General features: G+C 39.9%; 4 protein-coding genes across 5 annotated transcripts in view; 2 read left to right on the top strand and 2 right to left on the bottom strand.

Annotated features, from left to right (window-relative positions):
• Positions 1-2795: 2795 nt before the first annotated feature.
• LOC117744269 (cytochrome P450 3A56-like) lies at positions 2796-9425 on the bottom strand. Of its 2 annotated transcripts, XM_034552459.1 has the most exons (14): positions 8840-9425; positions 8613-8735; positions 8377-8470; positions 8217-8269; positions 7672-7771; positions 5772-5885; positions 5093-5178; positions 4821-4963; positions 4598-4722; positions 4356-4440; positions 4107-4267; positions 3792-4018; positions 2955-3117; positions 2796-2874 (listed from the first exon to the last, which is right to left on the bottom strand). In XM_034552459.1, exons 2-14 carry the CDS (start codon positions 8681-8683, stop codon positions 2803-2805), a joined length of 1494 nt encoding a protein of 497 aa, XP_034408350.1. In that variant the 5' UTR covers positions 8684-8735; positions 8840-9425; the 3' UTR covers positions 2796-2802. The 2 variants fall into 2 exon arrangements, with proteins under 2 accessions (XP_034408350.1, XP_034408349.1); XM_034552458.1 differs by having other exon boundaries at positions 8613-9425.
• A 505-nt stretch (positions 9426-9930) lies between these two features.
• On the bottom strand, positions 9931-15707 carry LOC117744286 (cytochrome P450 3A30-like). Its single transcript, XM_034552481.1, has 14 exons — positions 15672-15707; positions 15427-15530; positions 15203-15296; positions 15044-15096; positions 14477-14576; positions 13361-13474; positions 12559-12644; positions 12288-12430; positions 12065-12189; positions 11823-11901; positions 11208-11368; positions 10894-11120; positions 10197-10359; positions 9931-10116 (listed from the first exon to the last, which is right to left on the bottom strand). Exons 1-14 carry the CDS (start codon positions 15705-15707, stop codon positions 10045-10047), a joined length of 1557 nt encoding a protein of 518 aa, XP_034408372.1. The 3' UTR covers positions 9931-10044.
• Positions 15708-16155: 448 nt separating this feature from the next.
• mrpl57 (mitochondrial ribosomal protein L57) lies at positions 16156-19419 on the top strand. Its single transcript, XM_034552460.1, has 2 exons — positions 16156-16315; positions 18906-19419. Exon 2 carries the CDS (start codon positions 18921-18923, stop codon positions 19230-19232), a length of 312 nt encoding a protein of 103 aa, XP_034408351.1. The 5' UTR covers positions 16156-16315; positions 18906-18920; the 3' UTR covers positions 19233-19419.
• A 1416-nt stretch (positions 19420-20835) lies between these two features.
• The window catches only part of kcnh1a (potassium voltage-gated channel, subfamily H (eag-related), member 1a), a 34430-nt gene continuing 27814 nt past the window's right edge, over positions 20836-27451 (top strand). The window contains 3 exon segments of the mRNA XM_034552062.1: positions 20836-21126; positions 25062-25088; positions 26690-26813. Of these exon segments, the coding sequence (XP_034407953.1) occupies positions 21054-21126; positions 25062-25088; positions 26690-26813 (224 nt within the window). The 5' untranslated portion in view covers positions 20836-21053.

Below are 27451 nucleotides of genomic sequence, written 5' to 3' on the forward strand. Positions count from 1 at the left end.
TGTGTGTGTGTGTGTGTGTGTTTGCTGCTTGTGACGGCATTCTTCAAAAGGGCTGTTTGAGGGTTAAAAGTTGGTTTGACGGTTAAAGCATGTCAACATTAAATGTGCAGCACCACACTGGCCCTGATTTACATTTCTGCCGCTATAAAACGTCAAAAACAAAACAGAGCCGCTATCATTCAAGTTCATCATTATGCAGTTTGATAAAACCTTCATTCGACAAGCAGATATTTTTGATAGAATTACAACAAACATTGTACAGAATCCGTGAGAAGTATATTGGAACGAAACAAGAACCACCCTGATGAGAGGATATTCGACCCGGTGACAGCGTCATGTAATCTGCTTCAGTTTGTCATCAATTAAACCAAAATACTGGCAAAACGTCTCACCGTGACTCTTTTATTCTGTGTTGTTTTTGTGCGTTCTTTCACAACAGTGAGGCATGTTACGGCGAGTTGAAGTGAACTGAAGTGGAGGAGGAAGAGTCAGAGGGAGGAAGGCTGGCGGTTCCTGTCGCGGCTGAGAGGGACTTTTCCACTGGGAGAAAGGGGGGGGGGGGTTGGGGGTTGGGGGGGGGGGGGGGGGGGGGGGGTGTTGCATGGATCGGGGTCATTTCCGAGGATTGTTTCAGAGATGTTTGGAGATGGAGGAGTTGGGTTTGAAAAGTATGGCAAAGAAAGAGAAAGTCAAGAAGGATACTGAAGACTGAAACGAGAGGGACCCTTTGAGGGGGTTTTGTATGAATGGCATTGATCAGTTTCGAATTTAAAAACAATATTTGCGCCTGGCAACCCAGCCAAAAGAGACAGCATCAGTGGAAAGTAACTAAGTATATTTGCTCAAGTGCTTTACTTATGTACAATTTTAAGGTACTTGTACTTTACTTGAGTATTTCTATTTCCTGCTACTTTATACTTCTACTTCCCTCCATCTCTGAGGGAAATATTTACTTTTAACGGCACTATATTTGTCTAACAGCTTTAGTTACAGTTCAGATTGTGATTATTAATTCAACAAATAGGTTAATAAACTAATAAGTAAGGATATTATGATAGATTAAACTCCCCAGCTATATATATATATATATATATATAAAGTAATTAAAAGCATCTCCACCTTTGCAGCTGCAACCTTAGATTGCTGAACACAATAAGCCATCGATAATTCTAATCTATTAATATAATATAAATTATCCTAACATGTTCAACTGTTGGTATTTTGTGTATAGTTTGATGTTCATACTTTAAAATGCAGTATTTCTACACTTTAATTTAGGGAATGAGGAACAGGTGAGCATGGAGGAGGAGAGTGGGGCGATCGGGACAGGAGGGAAAGTCAGAGGACATCTGGTGGAGAGATGGAGAACTGCACTCGCTCTGTCCTATTTAATAAACCAGGATAAGAAATTAATATGTATCACATATGTCTTCATATATGAATGTGTATTCTCGAAACTTTCTCTTCATATTTAATTATCACGTCAATTCTCCAAAAACACGGGTCTCTCCTTTCTTTAATATTTTAAAAAAGACAGTTAAATGTTTTAAATGTTTCACAGTAATATGTTAAGAGGTAAATTATGATAAATTATATATTATAAAAAAGTATGTGTAAATGTGTTGCAGTAAAATGTAATTTTAAGTATTCAGGTAAATGTTTTACAGAAAAAAAGGTTTCACAGTGAAAAGTATTAAAGCTAATAGTTTAAAAAAATATATATACACATATATATTTTCATTTCCAGAGCACAGACTCTTCCAGAACGAGCACAACGCTTTGGCTGAAAAGTATCAAGCTGCAGACGAGCGAAGAAGAGCCATTTAATTTCTCCACTGCTGCAGCAAATGGAGCAACAAAAAAAAATCTACTTTCACAAAGTCTCCAAACTCAACTCCTGCTGCTGGTTCTGTGGCAGCTCGTGAGACAGCGAGGAGTTTGATTTGGTTATAACCGGTAAAATGTCTTGTTTTATAATTTCATGAATACAACAAACTATAGTTTTATATATATATATATATATATATATATATATATATATATAATATATGTATATATAAAACTTTATAAGCTGTGATATCAAATAGCTTTTGTGGCTCCGGACACATGTTATTTGGTGTAAAATAGGGCAAAATGGCTCTTTGGGAAAGATTGCTGACCTGAAACAAATACCAATCAATTACTGTCGATCAATGGGAGCTTCTTATCCGGTTGTAATATTAGATTATAAAGCTCAAATTGTTCAATGTTTAATGAGATGGACTTATGCATAAATAAATCCTCTACATTGCTACATTGAGTAAAACGACTGGTATGACGTCTATCTCGAAGAAGGGCTGAAGAAATGCAAAATGAAATGAAACCGAAGAGTTGCTTGTATCAATTTATTGAACCTATAGAACCTGCCCCTTATGAAGTTGTCATCAACTTGAATGTGTGTGTGTTAATATATTTCACCAAAACATTAAAAAAAAAATGTAAAAAGCATCAGTATTCATCATCCAGCCTTCATGGACGAGGACCCACTCCATGTAGATATACATAGATTTTTCTAAGCAATCAAAATAAGGTAATATCATAGTCATGCATATTATATCCCATTACTCCCAATAAGTCTCCCTACAATGTTACACACTTCCTTTTAAAGAAATGAAATACATTTGATTCAACAGATATTCTAAGTGGATTCAAATATTAGATTAAAAACTTTAATTCTTATCCTTTCATCAGTTGTGAAGGGAACAATTGAGCAATTCTAGAAGCCGGGCATATTCAGAGAAACCCCCTTTTTTTTTAAAATTACTATTGTCTTGGCACAAACTTGAGTTTTATTGGCTGTTTGGGTTGGACCATCCAATTAAACTCCATCGGAATCTGAAAGGGAGAAATAAATGTAAAATAAGGGACGTGGCACGACATGTCTCAACGCACGTGAATATGCGCGTTGCGCTCACCACGGTGTCTTTGCACGTCTCCACGGTGTAAGTCTGCAGGAGGCGGAGTAGAACCGTCTTCATGGTGAGGATAGCGTAGCGCATCCCCACGCAGTTACGAGGGCCGAGCCCGAACGGCAGGTACGCGTACGGGTTCACCTCCTCCCCACCGACTTTACTGAACCTACCACACACACACACACACACACACACACACACACACACACACACACACCACACACACACACACACACACACACACACACACCACACACACACACCACACACACACACACACACACACACACACACACACACACACACACACACACACACACACACACACACACACACACACACACACACACACACACACTATTTTAAGTCGGGCATAAAAACTGCAATACAGCAATATGTATTGATTTCTGAGAAATAGTGATTATACATGTATGTAAAAATTGCAAGAGCCCCCCAGTAGAGTGGACCTGCCTTATAAACACTGATTATTGGATAAATATTAATGTCGTCGCGCCTTGTTCTACTGTTGCGATGCATTTTATAGTTTTCCATTTTATGGTTTTATTAATGTCGCGTGTGGCCACAGCTGTTATCGGCTGCTGCTTCCAAAGTCGAGAATGACCTTTCGCTCTCAACTATTGAGCCAACATGGACGAGACCATTGCCAGTCAAAAAAAAAAAAAAGGTAAATTTGAAGGTCGACAATTTCACAACAGCTGCGTAACTCCAACCAAAGAAGAAGATCGTGGGCGTGGAACTTGTGGTCACATTGTCCCCCACGGAAACAAACAAATTCATAGATTCATGAATAAAAAGAATGGAGGCTTAATACACGTTTACCTCTCGGGCCTGAAAAGCTCAGGTGAGCTCCAAAAGCGCGGGTCCTTGTGTAACAGGTGCACTGGAACGGTGACCATGACTCCTTCGGGGATGGTGAGGCCGTGCACCTGGGTAGTTTTTTTGCACACCCTCTCAAGCCGAGGTGCAGTGGGCATCAAACGCTGAGACTCAGACAAAACCTGGTCCAGGTATTCCAGACCGACCACATCCTCGTATCGAAGTGGAGCCTACGGGGGGGGGAAAGAAACACAAGGGAGGAGGATTAGAATAATTATGTATATGGCAACGAGTCGCACGCAAAAGAATAACACGTACGTCTCTCGGTAGGTTGGCGTCGATTTCCTCCAGCAAGGTCTGCAACGCATCGGGGTTGGTGGCCAGATTGTAAAGGATGTATGTGAGAGTGACGCTGGTGGTCTCGTAGCCGCCAAAGATGAAAATTAAAGCCTGGGAAAGGATCTCGTGCTCAGTCAAACCTACAACGATATATTAAATGTCAGAAGATTGTGAACAATACCTCCCATAAGAATTGCCTTTTAAACGGACTGAACACGAGTTACACACCTTTACTCGGCTGATCTTGTTCACTCTTTATGTCCGTTTCTGGAATCTCGTTCTGCGTCATCACCTGCAGGAAGTCCGCTCGACTCTGGATCGGCACAAAGAACATTCGACGCAAATTATGAGGGTGTTATCGATCGGCCCAATCGGACTCTCATGAATAAACAGCATCTCACCAAAATGTTTGAGAAATGCGTTTAATTCTCTGGAACAAGTGTTTCACTTAGTCGATATGACATGCTTACAGAGTCCTCGGCCCCGTGCTGGTCTTTAAAGATCTTGATGATGTTGTAGAAATAATCCACACTGAGACGGGGCATGACCTCAATTTTCAGGAGCTCCAGCAAACGGGCGCCAAAGGGAAATACCACTGAAAGAAGACCAAAAGGTTGTTTAGCGAAATGTGCACATCTCGTGATTCCAAGGTTAAATGATCTCCAATAACCGAAGGCAAAAGGGAGCGCGTACTTAGTAGAAAGAAAGGCCACAGTCTGAAGTTAAGGATCTTCTTGAGGTGAATGTTAAGTGGGTCATCTGGATTGTTTATGGAGTTTGACTCAACACTGAAGGAGGCACTGGTCACAACATCTAAACTATAAGGGGCCACGAATCTAGGCAGAAAAAAAAGAGGAATTAACACGGATTAAATGCTACCATTTTTTTATTTTTTATTATACAATATAAAAAGGGTGCCACTTCAGCCATTTTGGTCGAGGACCGCAGCAGTATTATCAACATACGTTTTGATATCCAGAGGTTCATCCAACTGCATTTGTCCAAGTTTTTCGGCGAGTCGGTCTGCATAGCGAGCCACGATGGGAAAAACCTTTCAAAGAAAGTTGTTAAATGTTGATAATGTACATATTCATTTCTATCATAGATTTGGGGCGGAGGGTAGGGTGTTCACAGCATTTCCACAACATAACAGCCAGGTGTCTGAAAAGTGAAGCCAACCCGAAAGTGCCTTAAACTTTCATTCTCTCTCCTGGCCACCAGGGGGCGACTCCTCCAGTTACAGAAAAAAAAGTCAGATTATATAGAAGTCAATGAGAAAATGACTTTACTTTATGGTCCCAGTCGCTAGTTTTAAGTCTTCTTCAATACAGCATGATGTCCAATTAGACAATGGTGGTTCCACTTAGAGTAAAATAGACTTTATGTGCGGCTACCTTGTGATTGACAGGTTAAAAAAAAGAGCCATATATATATATACACACAGCGTTTTTCCTACAGTGGCTCTCGTCCAAACATGATCACTTACACAAAGAACACAAGATTTGCCGGGACATTTGACATTTTCATGTTTTGCATGATATGAAAGTTGCTCAGCTGTTTTTTTCAGCTGTTTTTTGCGGTCACGTAGGAACCCTGACTAGGTCAAAGGAGAAGAGGTTATAGAGGTCAGGAAAGGAAACCAACCTGTTTCAGTCTTCCACTGGTGAAGCACGGTGATAAAGTGCTGCGCATTCTTTTCCACCTCTCATCTTTAACTGCTGTAATTGCATCAGTCATAGGTCCTGCAAGTATATTTTCCTGTGAACATGACATCAGTTAAACTGAATGTTTTACATTATTGTACAGAAGAGTTCCCCTGACATCTCCTTCTTATTCTCTCTGCCCCAATAGGTGACTTCCTGTATCAGAGCTGATGTCATGTGTAGCCACCAAGAGACAGGACCGAAACGCCGACAACTTTGAAAAGAAACTTTATTCTTCCCTTTAACTAGTGGAATTATTTAAATTCCGGATCAAGTTGTACATACGTGCACAAAACACGTACAAAACGTTCAAGCATAACCTGAAGGAATGGCGTGTTGCCAATCAGGTGTGCAATCATTGATGTGCTCTCTGTCCTGATGCTTGTTTCGCCTATATGTGCATTTGGTTTTTATGTGTATGCTGTATTGTAGCTGGGATTTTTCTGCCTGAAGCATGCTGCAGCCCGTTATGTCTCTGGTCTATTTTTGTACCCTTTCTTTTTGCTGTGTATTTGTTTTGTTTATATGTTGTTGTCAATTTGTCTATACATTTTATTTTGAGATTTTGTTAGTTTAGGCTGCCATACAAACATCTAGCCTGGGCCAGCAGATGGAAAATAGCCTCTCTGGCTAACTCTGGCTCACTTACAGTCCTAGTGTTGATTAGTGTGCATTGTCCCTGCAAAATAAATGAATAAAATAAAAAATAAATAAGCAAATTGAAGAAACCACTCAAAAACCGACAGGACTAACACAAGCGATCTCTAGGGATCTACCCAGGACGGACCAACACTGGAGCACGAGACAAACAGGGTTTAAATACACAGGGAAGGTGCAGGTGATTGGACACAGGAGGAAACAATCAGGGACATGGCAGACAATCACAGGGACAGGAAGTGCAGGGAAACAGAGGACACGAGAGACGGGGACTTCAAAATAAAACAGGAAACAAGAGACAACAACTCCAGATCCTGACAGCTGATACATCATAGTGTGCAAAGATAGATATAGATATGTCAAAATGCCCCGTTTTGACGTTCATGAGCCAAAGTTTAAATTACTAAAACGTGTTGTATGTTGTAAGAGTGTTTTTTTTTTCCAGTTGCATACAAAATTTTGTGTGCAGTCTGGTGTAATCCTCAAGTATAATGAATCTCTGACTCTGTAAACTCCAGGATATTACGACAAATCCAAACTTCCTCCCGACTTGAATGAGGCATAGCGAGCAGCCTTTGTTCCCTTACGGGTCAGAAAAATAAGTTTGAGCTTTGAACTTGACTGATAAGACGGCTATAATAAGATTGTCCTAACCATGTTGGTCTATATAACAGTTTATTTCCCATTCCATTGTGAAGACCTCTCACTAGGGGTCTGGGTCCTGTTTGCTCTGTGTTTTTCAGGCTGTCTATCAGCTGATGAGCCACACCTGAGCCTGGGGCTGCTATGAAGAGGCAACACTTGAAGATAGAGGGGTCGCTCCCTGGGCTGGCTGGCCGCTCTCCTTTCGCCGAGACGACATCCGACTTGTTTTGTTTTGTTTGTTTAAGTTAGTTGAGCCGTTCTTTAAATAAATGTCTATTTATCGCTTTTAACTCGTCTGGTCTCCCATCCACGTTGCAGCCTTTGAGCCGGGTTGTAACAACCATTATAAATATCTGTCTTTCTGTTATTTCAAGCTCACCTTACGAGGCCCTTTTCCAGTGTTGTGTAATTTGATGAATAGTAAACACGAGGACACGAGTTATAGAAGACTGACTCCAAATGTTACGATGTCACAGAACATGAATGCTGAATTTTCCATGTGCTCTGGTGTACGATGACAAACAAGAGGAGTCTCTCACCCTGCGGTTGGTGAACGTAGAGTAGCATTCCTTCACCATCACGGTTTTAATAATCTCAGGGTCTGCTACCATTATAACTGGTAATCGTGCCTCAAACAACCTGCACAACAAAATAAATACAATGTCACAGTCACATGAACATTTAAAAAAAGCCTCCATGTGAGCAGAATTAAAATATGTGATGGTTAAAAATGTTAGCCAATTCCTAAAAGGAATTAAAATATCTTTATCTTTCTGTGGCAATTGTGTTCCTTCATAATAAACTATGCTATGCAAAGTTACACCTTACCTTGTGCTAGTCCTTTACTTTATTATTCCATTTTCCGCAACTGGAATTTACTTTGTTGACGGATTAAGTAAAAAAAAGAAAATCTACATTATGATATTTTACATTGGGGTGCTTTGAGAGATTGAACCAGTTGTTCCCAACCCTTTTTTTTGACTCGTGACACCTTATTAAAAACACCATATGCTAATTACCCTCCGGTTTGTTTTAGGAGGGGCCACAGCTGTGGGGGAGGAGAGAAGATGAGACAACTACTCACCCCCAGACGTCCCCGTACTTGGCTTGACATTCACCGTCAAAAGAAATTAATCCCTACAAGGAATATCATTAACAAACAAAAAAAAGTGTTAAAAGATTCAAGACATAAAAGCTTCGAACAGGTTCACTATAACGTTTGTGTTTTGTTCACGTGCCATTACCTTTCTAAAGTATGGAAATGTTCCAATAAACGGGAAGGGCCTCGGTCCCGGTATTTTCAGTTTTTTTAATAGACTATATGGCCAAATGCCATACCTATGTTATTTAAAAAAAACACACAGAGTTATAGTTATTTCATGAACAATATAGCAATAAATAATGTAACAGTTCAACAACAACTCGTAAGACTAAAACCCACTAAAATAAGACTAGAGACAATTATAGAAATTATACTCACAGCAATAAAAGGCCGAACACGAGTGCCAGCAAAGTCCAGGTGGTCGCGGAAAACAAGTTCAAGACAAACATGTTTACGTCTCGCAGAAGGAGAGCTGGACGAAAACTAGAAATCAGGAAATCCCTGTGAATCAAGAGCCTTTAAATGTCCGGTGGTGGGTGGAGCCCACAGACCAGAGCTCCAGGGAGAGGATGTGTGCAGAAAGGTGACAGCTCGTTATGTCATACCTGAGAGACGCGTAGTTACATGCTCACAATACTGCTGTTCAGCTTGGAACACCATGAGCTCATACAAGACTGTATTGCGCAATCATATCCTCAGCTCAGTTTGGCTACTTCATGTAAATAAGCTCTTATTGTTTCACCAAGCAGGAAGATGCTTCGGCAAACGAAGCCAATTTACTTTAAGAGTTAAACAATTTTGTTTAAGTCAACTCAAATTAAATCACAACATCGACTGCTACTTTGTTAGTTACAGCAATGTATTTGTCCATACATTTATATTTATATAAACAACGCGTAGTTTATGTGCATGTGTGTGGCTACTATATTTAAAGAGGAAGAAGACGAATAAAGACGGAGCTCAGAGTACTGCAACGTGTCCTCCTTGTATGTGTTACCCCACGAGTTTATCCGACTCCTTGAAAGATAGTTAAATAGTTAAAACTATTACTTTCTCTAACGATAATGGTACAACGACTGATTGCGCGAGAAAAACAAACGCGTTTGCGACATTGTTTGAGCTTCCTCGGTCACCGTAGATAACCCGGAAATGCAATCCATTACACCAACAACCAACAACCCTTCATGACAGCGTCGGCCGACTCTCACGTCGGTCTAAATTGTGGCGTTTGTCCACCTCGTCGTCGGAAGGTGACCTGCATTTGTCGTAGTTAGAAGGCAAGTCAAGAAACGAAACATATATACGTCCGTAATGAGTATTTATTGACGCCATTGTCCAGCTGCCCTTGGTCTGTAACGCTCGCACACGCACACACACGTGCTCTGTCGCCGTGTTTACGTAGGTGTCATATGTTGACTTTGTGTATAACGGGACCCCACAAGAAAAATCATATATATATATATATATATATATATATATATATATATATATATCAAAAAAAAACATTCATCATCCAGCCTTCATGGACGAGGACCCACTCCCTGTAGATATACATTGATTTTTCTAAGCAAACAAAATAAGGTAATATCATAGTCATGCATATTATATCCCATTACTCCCAATAAGTCTCCCTACAATGTTACACACTTCATTTTAAAGAAATTAAATACATGAGTCAACAGATATTCTAAGTGGATTAAAATATTAGATTAAAAACTTTAATTCTTATCCTTTCATCAGTTGTGAAAGGAACAATTGAGCAATTCTAGAAGCCGGGCATATTCAGAGAAACCCCTTTTTTTTTAAATTACTACTGTCTTGGCACAAACTTGAGTTTTATTGGCTGTTTGGGTTGGACCATCCAATTAAACTCCATCGGAATCTGAAAGGGAGAAATAAATGTAAAATAAGGGACGTGGCACGATATGTCTCAACGCACGTGAATATGCGCGTTGCGCTCACCACGGTGTCTTTGCACGTCTCCACGGTGTAAGTCTGCAGGAGGCGGAGTAGAACCGTCTTCATGGTGAGGACAGCGTAGCGCATCCCCACGCAGTTACGAGGGCCGAGCCCGAACGGCAGGTACGCGTACGGGTTCACCTCCTCCCCACCGACTTTACTGAACCTACACACACACACACACAGATGGGCACAAAGATGCTCCTAAACCATCATTATTTAATGTACTATTTTAAGTCAGGCATAAAAACTGCAATACAGCAATATGTATTGATTTCTGAAAAATAATGATTTATACTTGTATGTATAAATCGCCAGTAGAGTGGACCTGCCTTTTATAAACACTGATTATTGGATAGATATTAATGTCGTCGCCTTGTTCTACTGTTGCAATGCATTTTATAGTTTTCCATTTTATGGTTTTATTAATGTCGCGTGTGGCCACAGCTGTTATCGGCTGCTGCTTCCAAAGTCGAGAATGACCTTTCGCTCTCAACTATTGAGCCAACATGGACGAGACCGTTGCCAGTCCAAAAAAAAAAAAGGTCAATTTGAAGGTCGACAATTTCACAACAGCTGCGTAACTCCAACCAAAGAAGAAGATCGTGGGCGTGGAACTTGTGGTCACATTGTCCCCCACGGAAACAAACAAATTCATAGATTCATGAATAAAAAGAATGGAGGCTTAATACACGTTTACCTCTCGGGCCTGAAAAGCTCAGGTGAGCTCCAAAAGCGCGGGTCCTTGTGTAACAGGTGCACTGGAACGCTGACTATGACTCCTTCGGGGATGGTGAGGCCGTGCACCTGGGTAGTTTTTTTGCACACCCTCTCAAGCCGAGGTGCAGTGGGCATCAAACGCTGAGACTCAGACAAAACCTGGTCCAGGTATTCCAGACCGACCACATCCTCGTATCGAAGTGGAGCCTACGGGGGGGAAAAGAAACACAAGGGAGGAGGATTACAATAATTATGTATATGGCAACGAGTCGCACGCAAAAGAATAACACGTACGTCTCTCGGTAGGTTGGCGTCGATTTCCTCCAGCAAGGTCTGCAACGCATCGGGGTTGGTGGCCAGATTGTAAAGGATGTATGTGAGAGTGACGCTGGTGGTCTCGTAGCCACCAAAGATGAAAATGAAAGCCTGGGAAAGGATCTCGTGCTCAGTCAAACCTACAACGATATATTAAAAAAAGCAAAATGTCCAGCAAGAAAACTACTGTCACGAGCGGAGACTTCACGCATAACACATACAGTGCATTTAAGACGTTTTCCATTTAAAAAAATGAATTAAAAAATCTTCTTATTCAAAGCTACTGTACTCCTGATATTATTATTATTATTATTGTTGATTATTATTCATTTGTTATGTCAAAATGAGTTTAAAAAATAGTTTAGACAATTTAAAAAAAAAAGGGAAACATTTACACATGTAATTATCAAAGCCAACATCAAAATAATCAGGATCACCTAATCTGCCTTTTTTTTTTCTTGACCAATCAGGAGTCGTTTTCTCTATAAAATGTCAGAAGATTTGTGAACATACCGGCCCTAACAATTGCCTGTTAAATTAATTCAATGTAAAAGAAGAACAGAGCGTCACCTCAAACTTCACGAGTTACCACACCTTTACTCGGCTGATCTTGTTCACTCTTTATGTCCGTTTCTGGAATCTCGTTCTGCGTCATCACCTGCAGGAAGTACCGCTCGACTCTGGATCGGCACAAAGGAACATTCGACGCAAATTATGAGGGTGTTATCGATCGGCCAATGGGACTCTCATGAATAAACAGCATCTCACCAAAATGTTTGAGAATGCGTTTAATTCTCTGGAACAAGTGTTTCACTTAGTCGATATGACATGCTTACAGAGTCCTCGGCCCCGTGCTGGTCTTTAAAGCTCTTGATGATGTTGTAGAAATAATCCACACTGAGACGGGGCATGACCTCAATTTTCAGGAGCTCCAGCAAACGGGCGCCAAAGGGAAATACCACTGAAAGAAGACCAAAAGGTTGTTTAGCGAAATGTGCACATCTCGTGATTCCAAGGTTAAATGATCTCCAATAACCGAAGGCAAAAGGGAGCGCGTACTTAGTAGAAAGAAAGGCCACAGTCTCATGTTAAGGATCTTCTTGAGGTGAATGTTAAGTGGGTCATCTGGATTGTTTATGGAGTTTGACTCAACACTGAAGGAGGCACTGGTCACAACATCTAAACTATAAGGGGCCACGAATCTAGGCAGAAAAAAAAGAGGAATTAACATTCATTAAATGCTAAAATGTTTTATTCATTTTATGACAATATAAAAAGGGTACCACTTCAGCCATTTTGGTCGAGGACCGCAGCAGTATTATCAACATACGTTTTGATATCCAGAGGTTCATCCAACTGCATTTGTCCAAGTTTTTCGGCGAGTCGGTCTGCATAGCGAGCCACGATGGGAAAAACCTTTCAAAGAAAGTTGTTAAATGTTGATAATGTACATATGCATTTCTATCATTGGTGATAACTTCTTTCATGCGGTAAGACTGTAAACATGTACTGTCTGCACTAGCAGGGTTTCCACTCTTTTCTAGTGACCTTTTTTTTTTAGGACTTTTCCGGGACATGATCCCACTGGTATGATAGACACACACTAATATGTTCCTACTATGGCTGTAATGTATTTATGATGCACTTTAGTAGTAGCATGTGCTCCCATGTGTTGTCAGCCAGATGGCATCTTCTCGGTCTGAAAAGTGAAGCCAATCCGGAAGTGCCTTTAAACTTTCATTCTCTCTCCTGGCCACCAGGGGGGCGACTCTTCCGGTTGTAGAAAAAAAAAAGTCTGATTATATAGAAGTCAATGAGAAAATTACTTTATGGTCCCAGTCGCTAGTTTTAAGTCTTCTTCAATACAGCATGATGTCCAATTAGACAATGGTGGTTCCACTTAGAGTAAAATAGACAATAAAGCAGGGTATTCTTTATGTGCAGCTACCTTGTGATTGGCAGGTTAAAAGAGAAACAAAGAACACAAGATTTGCCGGGACATTTGACATTTTCATGTTTTGCATGATATGAAAGTTGCTCAGATGTTTTTTTCAGCTGTTTTTTGTGGTCACGTAGGAACCCTGACTAGGTCAAAGGAGAAGAGGTTATAGAGGTCAGGAAAGGAAACCAACCTGTTTCAGTCTTCCACTGGTGAAGCACGGTGATAAAGTGCTGCGCATTCTTTTCCACCTCTCATCTTTAACTGCTGTAATTGCATCAGCCATAGGTCCTGCAATTGTATTTTCCTGTGAACGTGACATCAGTTAAACTGAATGTTTTACATTATTGTATAGAAGAGTTCCCCTGACATCTCCTTCTTATTCTCTCTGCCCCAATAGGTGACTTCCTGTCAGAGCTGATGTCATGTGTAGCCACCAAGAGACCGCTGATACATCATAGTGTGCAAAGATAGATATAGATATGTCAAAATGCCCCGTTTTGACGTTCATGAGCCAAAGTTTAAATTACTAAAACGTGTTGTATGTTGTAAGAGTGTTTTTTTTTCCAGTTGCATAAGAAGTTTTGTGTGCAGTCTGGTGTAATCCTCAAGTATAATGAATCTCTGACTCTGTAAACTCCAGGATATTACGACAAATCCAAACTTCCTCCCAACTTGAATGAGGCATAGCGAGCAGCCTTTGTTCCCTTACGGGTCAGAAAAATAAGTTTGAGCTATGAACTTGCCTGATAAGGGGGCTATAATAAGATTGTCCTAACCATGTTGGTCTATATAACAGTTTATTTCCCATTCCATTGTGAAGACCCCTCACTAGGGGTCTGGGTCCTGTTTGCTCTGTGTTTATCAGGCTGTCTATCAGCTGATGAGCCACACCTGAGCCTGGGGCTGCTATGAAGAGGCAACACCTGAAGATAGAGGGGTCGCTCCCTGGGCTGGCTGGCCGCTCTCCTTTCGCCGAGACGACATCCGACTTGTTTTGTTTTGTTTGTTTAAGTTAGTTGAGCCGTTCTTTAAATAAATGTCTATTTATCGCTTTTAACTCGTCTGGTCTCTCATCCACGTTGCAGCCTTTGAGCCGGGTTGTAACAACCATTATAAATATCTTTCTTTCTGTTATTTCAAGCTCACCTTACGAGGCCCTTTTCCAGTGTTGTGTAATTTGATAAATAGTAAACACAAGGACACGAGTTATAGAAGACTGACTCCAAATGTTACGATGTCACAGAACATGAATGCTGAATTTTCCATGTGCTCCGTTGTACGATGACAAACAAGAGGAGTCTCTCACCCTGCGGTTGGTGAACGTAGAGTAGCATTCCTTCACCATCACGGTTTTAATAATCTCAGGGTCTGCTACCGATATAACTGGTAATCGTGCATCAAACAACCTGCACAACAAAAATAAATACAATGTCACAGTCTAAATTAGTTATTAATTGAACATTTAAAAAAGCCTCCATGTGAGCAGAATTAAAATATGTGACGGTTAAAAATGTTAGCCAATTCCTAAAAGGAAATAAAATATCTTCTTTTCTTTCTATGGCAATTGTGTTCCTTCACAATAAACTATGCTATGCAAAGTTACAACTTACCTTGTGCTAGTCCTTTACTTAATTATTCCATTTTCCGCAACTGGAATTTATTTTGTACACTAGTTGACGGATTAAATAAAACAAAATCATACATTATGATATTTTACATTGGGGTGCTTTGAGAAAGATTGAACCAGTTGTTTCCAACCCTTTTTTTGACTCGTGACACCTTATTAAAAAACACCATATGCTAATTACCCTCCGGTTTGTTTTAGGAGGGGCCACAGCTGTGGGGGAGGAGAGAAGATGAGACAACTACTCACCCCCAGACGTCCCCGTACTTGGCTTGACATTCACCGTCAAAAGAAATGACTCCCTACAAGGAATTTCATTAACAAACAAAAAAAGTGTTAAAAGATTCAAGACATAAAAGCTTCCAACAGGTTCACTATAACGTTTGTGTTTTGTTCACGTGCCATTACCTTTCTGTAGTATGGAAATGTTCCAATAAACGGGAAGGGCCTCGGTCCCGGTATTTTCAGTTTTTTGAAAAGACTATATGGCCAAATGCCATACCTATGTTATTAAAAAAATATAGTTATTTCATGAACAATGGATCAATAAATAATGCAACAGTTCAACAACAACTCGTAAGACTAAAACCCACTAAAATAAGACTAGAGACAATTATAGAAATTATACTCACAGCAATAAAAGGCCGAACACGAGTGCCAGCAAAGTCCAGGTGGTCGCGGAAAACAAGTTCAAGACAACATGTTTACGTCTCGCAGAAGGAGAGCTGGATGAAAACTAGAAATCAGGAAATCCCTGTGAATCAAGAGCCTTTAAATGTCCGGTGGTGGGTGGAGCCCACAGACCAGAGCTCCAGGGAGAGGATGTGTGCAGAAAGGTGACAGCTCGTTATGTCATACCTGAGAGACGCGTAGTTACGTGCTCACAATACTGCTGTTCAGCTTGGAACACCATGAGCTCATACAAGACTGTATTGCGCAATCATCCTCCATCCACCATCTCAGTTCGGCTACTTCATGTAAATAAGCTCTTATTGTTTCACCAAGCAGGAAGATGCGTCGGCAAACGAAGCCAATTTACTTTAAGAGTTAAAACATTTTTTTCAAGTCAGCTCAAAATAAATCACAACATCGACTGCTACTTTGATAGTTACAGCAATGTATTTGTCCATACATTTATATTTATATAAACAACGTGTGGTTTATGTGCATGTGTGTGGCTACTATATGTAAAAAGGAAGAAGACGAATAAAGTCGGAGCTACGAGTTTACCCCACGAGTTTATCCGACTCCTTGAAAGATAGTTAAATAATTAAAACTATTGTTCTCTAACGATAAGGTACAACGACTGATTGCGCGAGAAAAACAAACGCGTTTGCGACATTGTTTGAGCTTCCTCGGTCACCGTAGATAACCCGGAAATGCAATCCATTACACCAACAACTAACAACCCTTCATGACAGCGTCGGCCGACTCTCACGTCGGTCTAAATTGTCTAAATTGCGGCGTTTGTCCTCCTCGTTGTCGGAAGGTGACCTGCATTTGTCGTAGTTAGAAGGCAAGGTAAGAAACGAAACATATATACGTGCGTAATGAGTATTTATTGACGCCATTGTCCAGCTGCCCTTGGTCTGTAACGCTCGCACACACACGCACACACACACGTGCTCTGCCGCTGTGTTTACGTAGGGGTCATATGTTGACTTTGTGTATAACGGGACCTCACGGAAGTAACGTAAATTATGACAGTTTGAATGGAGCAGAAACCTGACACCAGTCAAATGCTGTCGGGAACAACCCCTGATCAATAACCCTGCAACACTTATTATTATTATTATTATTATTATTATTATTATAGTATACTTATTGTGTTCTATATTTTGGATTCATGTAAGTAATTGTTGCTGCATGTTTTACAATATGCATGTTTTACAATAATCAGATTAATTGCAAATAAACCCTTAATTTTCCTTTTTATAAATCCTTAATTTTGCGTGTAATTTGCATCTATTCTATATGTTTATTGCCAAATTGTAAAGTGGGGTTTGTTTTGATTTCGAGTCCCAGAGTTGATAAGATTCTCCAGAAGGTTGTTTTAAAACATAATGTTATTATGAGGTATTCAAAGAAACATAAAATACCTTTCATTAACTATTAAACATATGTTGTCAGTTACACAATATATCTAACATGTTTCAGGTTCCCAAATTGCAGGAAAAGCACAGATGTAATTAATAATTGATTTAAAGATTTCCAGCTCCAGGACCCAGATATGGTGAAGGTTTACTCACTGATATGGTTGAAACTTTAATAAACCCGTGGTTATCATTTACACCAGTGCATCTCCGGTTGTTTTAAGTGCATCACGGCAACTACCGAAAGAAAGACAAAGAAAAGGATTCATTATTTTTGCCATGCAGAAATCAAATCGTTATCGATGAAGGGATCCCTGAACACTCGTTCCCTCCTCATGCTTCCATTGTGCTGTCCTAACGGTACCATTGTCGGAATATGTATTGTGCAGCATTACACATCACAAGCGTCACCGCAGCATGTACATGTTTACAGGAATCAGAATGATTGCTTCCAAATTCATCGTGACAATCAGTCGGTGGTAAGCACCACCGTGGATATCACATTTTAAAAAAAAAAGGTAGTTTGATAGATGAATACAACTCGTGGCATTGTGAGTAGGGCTGATAATGAGGATATGGAGTGATTGTGCCAGAGCTGTCACTGGCTTCATTTCCCGACTTCGCCAATTTTCCAAAATCCTTGCAGGTGGTGAAGATTTGCCAGGTGCCTGGAGCAGCAGGCAGAGTGTGTGATAGTCACCGTGATGACTCCAGTGAGCTCTGATACTGTTTTCAGTTTGTCTGTGTACACTATGAAAAAAATCCTTCTCTTGGTAGGTATGGAATTGGGATTTATAAAAGAAAATTGCGTCCCCAAGGTTTTGTACATTTTAATATTTTTTGCCGTACGTGCATTTCTTCTTTTGAACGCATGAAAACATTTTGTGTGGATCCTACACACTGTTTTGTAAATGAGACCCCAGATCCTTTTTAAAAAAATTAATTATCAGCCGAGTGAGGGGAGTGAACCAAAGGTTTTGGGCCATAAAACCAAAACAATGCGCACCTGTGGGTTTGTCGCTGCCGGCGAAATACTGATTATAGCAACTTTAAAGCGGTTTTGTTTTGACACTTGACTTTTTACACAGTAACCCCAGGAAGATAAAGCTGTCTGTGACATGATGCACTGCTGTAAAACTGGCGCAATCCATGACTCATTAGGCTTTAATATCATTAGGTTACTGATTGTTGATCTTTTGTTGTGTATAAAAGTTAAATGGTGGAAATACAATTCACAACCACATGAAGCACAGTCCTGATCTGAGATGCGCTCGAACATTAGTTTTTCATTTATTTTCTTCTTTGGTTTCTTTTCAATTCTCCATGGCCGTGTAGTTCATATACTGTATCTTATCTGACTGCAATCCAAATAGAAATAAATTTTTTTACGACACAAAGGTTTCTTAAAGCCCCTCCGCTGATGATCCTCCCCCACAGGTTTCTTCTCTTACGCTGACTCCTCTGACCTACTTCCCAGAGCTATGTGGGCGTATACAGACGGCACACCTTTTGTCACTCTCAAAGGTGCCGACTGAAACTCGCCTTTCCAGTTTGCAGACCAGGTGTTACTAGGGGTTGCAAAGGTACACACCCCTGAGTTCAACCTGAAGCCCCAGTGGATTCTGGGTTAAGTTACTAATTATGAACTACGCTCATTGTTGGTTCCAATCCAGCCGTGAACCTTTTGTTGCTTCGCTGTCTTCCGCATTTCCTCTCCGTTCTCTACTGTCACCATAATAAAGGCATACCATTTTAATGTAGCTGCTCAAGTGTCCGTGTGCTGATGTGCATGCTGGCTGACTGGCTCTCTGTCATAGCTTACCTAGACACTTGAATGAAACAGAGACGTCGTTGATGTTGTTGGTAACACATGTGCTTTTCCGAAAGTTGTCTTCAGTGAAAACGTAAATGTGATACTGAACCTTTTTGTTTCCGTTGTGGTTGCTATGGTGATATTATCGGTACTTAATACCTGTTTTATCTACATATGTTGTAATAACTGTGTTGTCCTTTTTCAGAAACCACTTGCCACCATGTTCCTCACCCTCGCCCTGCTGCGGAAAGGCATCTCCGGGAAGCAGTGGATCGGAAAGTACCGTCGCCCACGGCAGATCACGTGGCAGATGAAACGCAATACGCTGAAGCATCTGGAGCGCGAGGCCGAGAACGAGTACTGGATCAGCCGGCCGTACATGACCACGGAGCAGGAGTACGGTCACGCCGCCGAGCGCAGAGCCCAGAGTTGGCTCCAAATAAAGGAGGCCAAATTTTCCAAATTTCCTGAACACAAGCGCATCACAGACCACCTGAGTCACCTCAACGTCACCAAGACGTGGTCGAGTTAATGCGAGCAGAGGAGTTGCGTTCAAGGACTGTCTTCATAATGGGACAACGTCACGTTTATTTGTGCAAAAAAAAGCTGGGTTTTGTTCCATGATCCATAATTGACCTTTTTAACTCTATGCCTCCATAAAACAAATGTGTAAACTGTTGGTTTGACTGAATCCACACCACTAAAACCTACTTGATGCAGCTGATGAGTCCTCATTCTAGCTCTCATTAAGAAAACACACTTTCAAGTTGAGAAACCCACCGGTTATACAATCTCTACAATTATAATACTTCAAATTTATATAGTGCTTCTTTAGACACCTCAAAGACGCTTTACATAAGACAAACAGAACAAAACTAAATAGAAAGACAAGGAGCAAACAAACGGAACATTTTGGGTAAAAAAGGAAGAAGAAAAAAACTGAAGCTCTGAGGAATGAGTCATGTAGTGGAGGGAAGGGTGAAGGCGAGTTTGAAGAGGTGTGTTTGAGGCTTGCTTGAATGATGAAAGGGTGGGACAACCTCTTTTGAGGAGGTTGGGACACATTTATGTAATGTTATGACCGGTTAAGGTCTCTGTAATATGCATTTAGCTGTTTTACATTTAATGTATTAAAGGGGTGTGACTGTCAGTAAACCCAGTAGCTGAAACTGGACTGTTTAATCCCTTTGAAGCTCGAAAATCCTCGAAGGTTCGTGGAAACGCTCTCACTTAATGACTCTCATGAAATTTGACTTTTGTGATTCTCTTAAATCTCAGTAAGTTGCTTCTATTTGGAGAAAAATAGTCTCTGCTGTTATGATCATCAGCCCTAAAGTAGATCCGTCAACGCGAAGATCTTTTTGTCTTTTATTGGCCTTGAGCCAACGTGTGCTCGACTACTTCATGGACAAAAAACAACAACATGGCTCATCTATTTATTTATGTTTTACCTTTTTCACTTGTCACAGAGCCCTGCTGGTTTCCATAGTTACCATAGTCTGATATACACTTGAGACAACAGGTGAACCCAATAAACAAAAATAGAGAAACCACAGGTGCGATGAACTTATTTTACAGTTCAGTTTTTATTTTGCTCAATGATACCTGCCTCAATTCTTTAAAAAAAAAAATATATATATATATATATATATAAATAAATGTTTACATTGTGTTAACTTTATACAGAACAACTTGAATAAATAAAGATGATATTGTCAACAAGCAGAATAATAACATAATGTACATGAAAAATACAGTTATACACCATCTTAAGCTTTGTCTCCAGCATTAAAGATCTTAATTAAATACAGAAATCATATCAGCAAAATGTACTTAAACCCTCAGTTAAGTTAACAGAATGATGGATGTTGACATAAAAACGTCAGAAAAGGTTTAACGATGCCGTTTCTAATCGTATCATATGCATGTTTTATTTATATTAGATACAATCTGTTAAACTGCATCTGATAATTGATTTTATTGGAGTATAATCAATGTCCCCCACTGGAAGTATTATTTAGCATGAAAACGTGTGGGCGTGCGCGTTGCATCGTCCAGCAGGTGGCGCTCCGGGTCGTGTTCGGGAGACGTGCGGAGCTTGCGGAGCTCCGGCCCCCTCCTGCGCAGGGTTTTTTTTTTTTTTTTTCTTGCCCAGGCGCTGTTTTCGTCTCCTGGATGATGAGGTGCGTATTCAGAGGCGCCACCGCACCGGGCTGAGGAGGAGGCAGAGCAGACATACAACAGAGCTTACTCTCCGAGACATCCACAGGAGCCGCCGACAACCATGAAGACCAACCGCAGGTCGAGGAGTAGAGATTCACCCGCAGGCGAGACGACCGAGTGAAGAGGCGGCATGGCGGGGGGTCGGAGGGGACTTGTGGCCCCGCAGAATACTTTTTTGGAGAATATCGTCAGACGGTCGAACGGTAAGGATGGAGACGTTTACGAGTGCGTTGGACTGGGACATTTAAATATATCAGAGGCAAATCTGTGTCTTTTCTTTCCGGTCGCGTCAAGCCAATCAACTAATTAGCGACATTGAAAACAACGAAGGAGGCCAATTAGTGATGGATCACTCGCCTTCACAGTGCATTAAAAAGTTAGTTTTTTTCATTGAGTCACGTAGAAGGAAAGAAAAACTACCGGAGTGGTCAAAAAATTTAAAAAATCCGTTAATTATTGTAAAAAAAAATATTTTTCTGAAAAAGCTCCTGTTCCCAATCTGCGCACCATCACACGTACTTAGCCTTCTGATTAGCTACATAAGGCCACGTGAAGTCCTACATGTAAACAATGCTATGGACCAGAAATATCGTGTCTGGGTTAATGTAAAATATATAGGCCTACTCATCAATGTCTAAAGACATGTAGGATTATGTCAGAGATGATTTCACCATGAGCCCCCTTTCATTGGTTTGACATTAAACTATCAGGCTTTTTTTGTCTTAGCCTTTAGAAAACATTTCATGCATCATATTAACCAACAGAATCAGAATAAATATTAATAGGAGGCCCACCGAACCTCAAGCTAGGCCTACAATTAGGACTATACTGTTCAATTTGAGGATAATAACCACGGAAACTATATCGAGCCCTGAAAGGCTTTGCTCCATCTTTTGATTTTTCCAGTGAGAACATAATCACACATTACCAACCCAACGGAGAGGAGTTTGACGTATTATGGAACAAAATGATGGTTGAGTAGTTTTAACTGTAATATGGCTTTCATCTCACCTTGTTAAAATGTATTTATTTAAAATGATAGACATCACCTAAAATCAAATCTAATTTTTAAAGGTAAATGGGAAGTCCTTTGGTAAAAGATATGCAAGTTATTTCTCTTTCACTTTATTGTTTTACAGCATAATTTGCAAAAACAGTGAGTTAAATGACATTCGTTTGGACCAATTAGTGCACTGTATGCTGTGCAGGTGTGAAGACGGTTAACATCGTTTGAAAACTGAAACTTGCCAAAAGGTCTTACAGTGTTTTGGGGGCATTTGGGGTGCCAGTAATCCTTCAGCCTCTCTGTATTATTAGATCCAATAGAAAGTGACAGATCAGACTGACACTGGACAGCTAACTGTGAAACAGAACCAGCAGCGCTGTGTGTGTGTGTGTGTGTTTCTGTCATGAACCACATGTGGGGCCAAACACCAACTAATTGGTTTGAGCTATAATTACCTCGTTTTTTTTAAAATGGGTTTTTGTTAAATTTAGATTTGGAGTTAACTCGTGTAAAATACGGTCAACTCCCCCAGAGGGGTGCCTTGTGTCTGTGTATGCACTCCTTGTTCCACACTGTCACTCTGCCCCAGTAGCACATTAAAATGTGTTATGACGGAAGGGAACAACGTGTTCAGAAAGGATGAGTGAATCCTTCCAGAGAGATGCTTTTTCTTTAGATGAACTTTGCAAGAAATCTGGATCCCTTAAGTGAAATATATGATAGAAAAGAGAAAAGAAAAAGGATAATCCAAACTTTTAAAAAACAATAGCACATGCACATATTTTTCTTATGACCGTGGGCGGTCTGTGGATTAGCGAGCAGTAAATCTCTCCCAAACTAAAAACAAAAGGGCAAAGACTATAATCTGCAGGATGAGACACAATGGAGTGACTTGAGAGAGACACACAGTGCTGGTGCATGGGTGGGCGTTCACAAACAATGAGATGTTCCTTTTGGTGTGACTTTCAAAGTTCAGGATTTAGAGCGGTTACTTTTTCTGTCTCTATTTCAGATATTCATATTTGTGTCTAGACGTCGCTACCTAAATTAAAGTTTCAATATAAGGAAGGTCATACAAAAGTCTGTTTTCTTTCTCTGAACTTTCACTCTATTTGAGTGTTGGTGAATAATACCAGTGAGTGAACGTGGACAACACCAGGGACCTAATGTGAAATGTACCCAAATGAGCAGAAAAAACACCAAGGGAGACCCTCAAAATCACAATTTTGGCAGGTCTCATAAATGAAGCTAGTCAAATACTGTATATCTGTAATGTAAAGTTCAGCTGGAGGTGAGCAGCAGCAAAGCAAATGAAAGCAGGTGAGGCACCTGCTAGCATGATTAGCAGTTGTGCTCAGTACTGCGACACTGCTGCATATTTGAAAAAAGTTAATTCAAAGTGTTTCAACCTGCGATAACTTTGGCCAGGTTGTGTCAGGAAAGACTGACACGTCATTACCTCATGAATTGACGTGTCAAACTTAGATTATTTACACATTCATCAGTTACGGAGCAACAATATCATTTGTAAGTTGTGTTGGCTATAAATCACAATATCCCTCTGTTTTAGCTGTGTGCTTTAAAAAAAGAAATCTGTCTCTTTAAGCTGATTTATTCTCCATTACGTTCACCAGCCAGTCAATACTGTCTTGTCTGCTGATTGGTGCTGAGCATGTAGTTTTTCTTTAGAGCTTTCTTACTGAAAACAGCTGCATAAATCGATAGTATTTATATTTACTTTGAATGGAACGACTGCATTTTCTCCAACTTTTTAGCTCTATGGAGATTTTTTACATTTTGACCACGATTACGTTTAGCTTGTGGGCTTTTGCTAACCTTTGAATGTGCACAATATGCCATATGATAATTATTGTGCTTCGTTTTCCATGACATGTAAAAATCGATGACTGCAGATATAAGTGACAATAAGGAATACTATTTGATCAATACCCCTAGCCAGAAATTGGACCATTTAATGAGAAACACAAGGACTCACAGTTTCCCCCACAAACGTATCTGAAACAGCTACGCCTGTTTGATATTCAACACACCAAAAGACAAGATGTTCTTGTAAAAAGTACTATTAACTACTAACACAAATGTCAAGGGAGCAGATATTTGGATGTCTTCTACATCAGCAAAGCACTTGTCTTTGGCCTACATTTGTGTATAAATACCGCATGCGAGTGTGTGTGTGTGATGGGCCGTAGACCAGCATGGACACTAATGCAAATCTTTGAAGTGTGTTAGCCCTTGAATGCAGAGTTACTGAGTCGTTTTAAAGATAATTACAAAACAAACACACCTATTTTTTTTTTGTAAATTGTTTCAATAAATATTTTAAGTAAACATATATATTGCATGAAAGGACGTTAAATCAAGTGTAGTGGCCATCGTATCCTCAGTATGACCACTGAAACACTCTAATCCTATAATTTAGTTTTCGTTTCCTTGTAAATTTGTGCTAAGAATCTATGAAGAAGTCCACAAACAATAAAATGCTACAAATGTTTAGACACATGTTTTATTTCAAACATACTTTAGACTTTGTAGCTCTAAGGCCATTTTTAGCTTAATTTAAGTCATTATTCTGGCCTGCCCATCTTGCACAGCACCAAATGGCGGACAAAGTTAGCGACTAGCATTCGCTGAAGCTAAATCTATTAGCTAGCAGCTAAAGACTCACATTTCTCTCAGAAGTTGTTAAAAGAAAGTTAAAAAGTAGGGTGAATATCAGACTTTAATACATCAGATGGACACAAACTTGAAGACGCATGACTCCAAATGAATGGTAAGTTGCTCCAAGGCTGCCGGATGTGTAAGTAAGCGAACAACTGCATGTTAGCATCAATGGTGAAGGCTAGCAGAGTGTCGGCTTGTTTCAAAATGTATCTGTTTATAGTGGCTTTAGCATAAGTCCACAGTAGGCTAATGGTAACGCCTACTTCTGTATTATGTCACAAATACAAGTTTTTAGAGTGTAGCATTCAGGTTAGCAACAGTGAGGATTGCTTAATTCACATTGGTGAATTGTTTATTTTGGTTGACACACGTTCCATCTCTTTTGTCTGACGTCCAACGGATGTTTCTCACTGTAATCTGTTAACCTTCTTTCCTTTTCAAACATTTCAGTTTGGACACTGTCACATAAACAGACAGGTACTATAAAGTTTAGTTTGGTGTGCTGCTTATGTTTTCTTTACGGTATATCTCTTTGTAATGTAGCACAAAATGTTCTATACCAAATGCTGTTAATTTACATTTTGAGATTGTTCAAAAATATTATTGAACGCTTGCTGCAACATCGGCAAATCCAGGGCTAACGACAGTAATGGAGCTTTGGACTTTCTTTATATCGCAAGATCAACATTCATGTGATCATTGTAAAATAACACGTTGGCATGGAACGTCTCGTGCGTCATATTCAGTGTTCTCATGCTTGTGGTCGTCTTGTCAATGTGTTTTTAATTTTGACGTGATCAAAGATTTCTTTCTCTGTGGGTGTGTGCTCGTGTGGTACAAAAGAGGAAAATGTTGTACGTGTTTTGTGCCAGGTATTTTTTAAATCCACCCTGTGTCGCCACATTGTTGTAGTCTGTGTTCATAGCAGGGCCGTTTGCTTTGGGATTTGCCATAAACATTTTTTTATTTTTGAGGGTTTTATCCCCAGTTTTAATCACTTCTCTTGTGCCATTTAAAACTATTGCATCTGCTCTTTTTCTTAAGTTTTTTTTACGTTTTGCCAAAATGATGTGGATGCATTTATAATAAGTCAAAAATAATTGTTGAAAACTGGTTTGCAATATCAGATTTTTTAAACCCAGCCATCAACAAAATGTTGCTTACAAACAAACAAATGCATTTCATTCACATTGTTTTGCACATTTATATTTTTATTTGATATTAGGTGTCAAAATGAGATGCACACATTAATAATGTCAATACAGGATGGGATAATTGTCATTAGAATATGAATATGGTGTTTTTTAAGGTGCAGCGTAGAATTGGGCGTCATCTAGCGGCCGAGCACGGAGGAAAACTACGGTGGCCGACGCAATAAAACGTAAATGTCCCTCTCGAGAGCCAGTGTTTGGTTTGTCCGTTCTGGGTTACAGCAGAAACATGGCGGTACAACATGCCTCCATAAAGAGGACTCGCTCAGTATAAACGTCTCACTCTAAGAAACCCAACTATTCTTATGTTGAGTTGATTACACACGAAAGAAAACATACTTAATATTCCATTTCTGCCAATATATCCTCCTTAATGGTACACACTTTTCCTTTTTAAAATGGCTGAGGTTTAAAAATAGGACTGAAGCAAATTAAGCCATTAAAAATGGACCTGCAACTAAATATTTACTCCGATTTATTGATATTTTGACTATGCGAACATTTTAATATGCAAAATATTAATGTACTCTGGTTTTCCTTGACATTTAAAAATCGATGACCATGGATATTAATATTTGTAAAGTTTACGTGCCAATAAGGAATAGCTAAATTAGACCATTTAATTAATGACAAACACAAGTACTGTTTTCCCAGAAACATATATAACAGCTAGGCCTGATGCATCATCTATCTAAGCAACACACAAAAGTACACCACAAGATGGTGAAAAGTATTACTAACGAGCTACTACTGATTAATGGGAGCAGATATTTGGATTTTAAGCTTCTGTATAATGTTTTTTTGTATTTGTTATACTGCAACCATTTTGAGTTAATTTGCCCTTCTTCCCTGTTTGCTTTCAAACAGACACCAACTTTGTCCTGGGGAACGCCCAGATAGTAGACTGGCCCATCGTCTACAGCAATGATGGTTTCTGCAAGTTGTCGGGGTACCACAGAGCAGAAGTGATGCAGAAAAGCAGCACCTGCAGGTAGGCAAGAGGCTCTGTGTGTCTGAGATGTGTGAGGATTACAGTTTTCAAATGCTAAAGAAATGAGATGCAGAAACGCAAATGTCAAGCTGCATCTTTAACTCGTACAAACTTATTTTTTATTTTATCTGCATATTTTGCTGTATTAGATCCACGTTCCAGATAGGCCATTGCAAGAAGTTGCTACAGCTATCTTCTTAATCTGGATGAGCATCTTGGCTGGCAAAGCTAAAATAATCATGCTGCAGTTTTAGAGCAGTCGGAGAGAGGATAATATTCTCTACAAGGCTTCTTTTCTTTTATGTCATAGTGCCTGCAGTAAAAGGTTTCGTGGAGCTCTTGCTGAGAGTGAGTTTATTATAGCAATTTTCTCTTAAATGTATCCGTTTATTTGTATTTAACACCAGGCAGAGCATCCTCATTTTGAGGGAATTACTAATTAATGAGCTGCAGGTCTATACCGTGTCCCGGTGTTTGTGCTCATGTTAGTGGTTTTGAACTCTCTATGGAACATTTTGGCTTATTTTAAGAGAAAGGGGAAACAGTGCTGAAAATACTCATTACATGGGACCATTGCACATGTGCAGTGTTTTGATTATTTTGCATGATTCCTTATTGATTACTGTAGCAGGTTGAGA

Source organism: Cyclopterus lumpus, chromosome 15, assembly GCF_009769545.1.
Source record: "Cyclopterus lumpus isolate fCycLum1 chromosome 15, fCycLum1.pri, whole genome shotgun sequence".
Classification (NCBI taxonomy): domain Eukaryota; kingdom Metazoa; phylum Chordata; class Actinopteri; order Perciformes; family Cyclopteridae; genus Cyclopterus; species Cyclopterus lumpus.

Bases quoted from the DNA above. Each gene is read 5' to 3' on its own strand.
- LOC117744269 (XM_034552459.1), bottom strand. From the start codon at position 8,683: ATGTTTGTCTTGAACTTGTTTTCCGCGACCACCTGGACTTTGCTGGCA. The intron at 8,471-8,612 runs GTGAGTATAATT...TAAATAACATAG, and splicing joins GTGTTCGGCCTTTTATTGCT to GTATGGCATTTGGCCATATA. The intron at 7,772-8,216 runs GTGAGTAGTTGT...TTTGTTGTGCAG, and splicing joins AAGTACGGGGACGTCTGGGG to GTTGTTTGAGGCACGATTAC.
- LOC117744286 (XM_034552481.1), bottom strand. From the start codon at position 15,707: ATGGTGTTCCAAGCTGAACAGCAGTATTGTGAGCAC. The intron at 15,297-15,426 runs GTGAGTATAATT...TTAATAACATAG, and splicing joins GTGTTCGGCCTTTTATTGCT to GTATGGCATTTGGCCATATA. The intron at 12,190-12,287 runs GTACGCGCTCCC...GTCTTCTTTCAG, and splicing joins GTGGCCTTTCTTTCTACTAA to TGGTATTTCCCTTTGGCGCC.
- mrpl57 (XM_034552460.1), top strand. From the start codon at position 18,921: ATGTTCCTCACCCTCGCCCTGCTGCGGAAAGGCATCTCCGGGAAGCAG.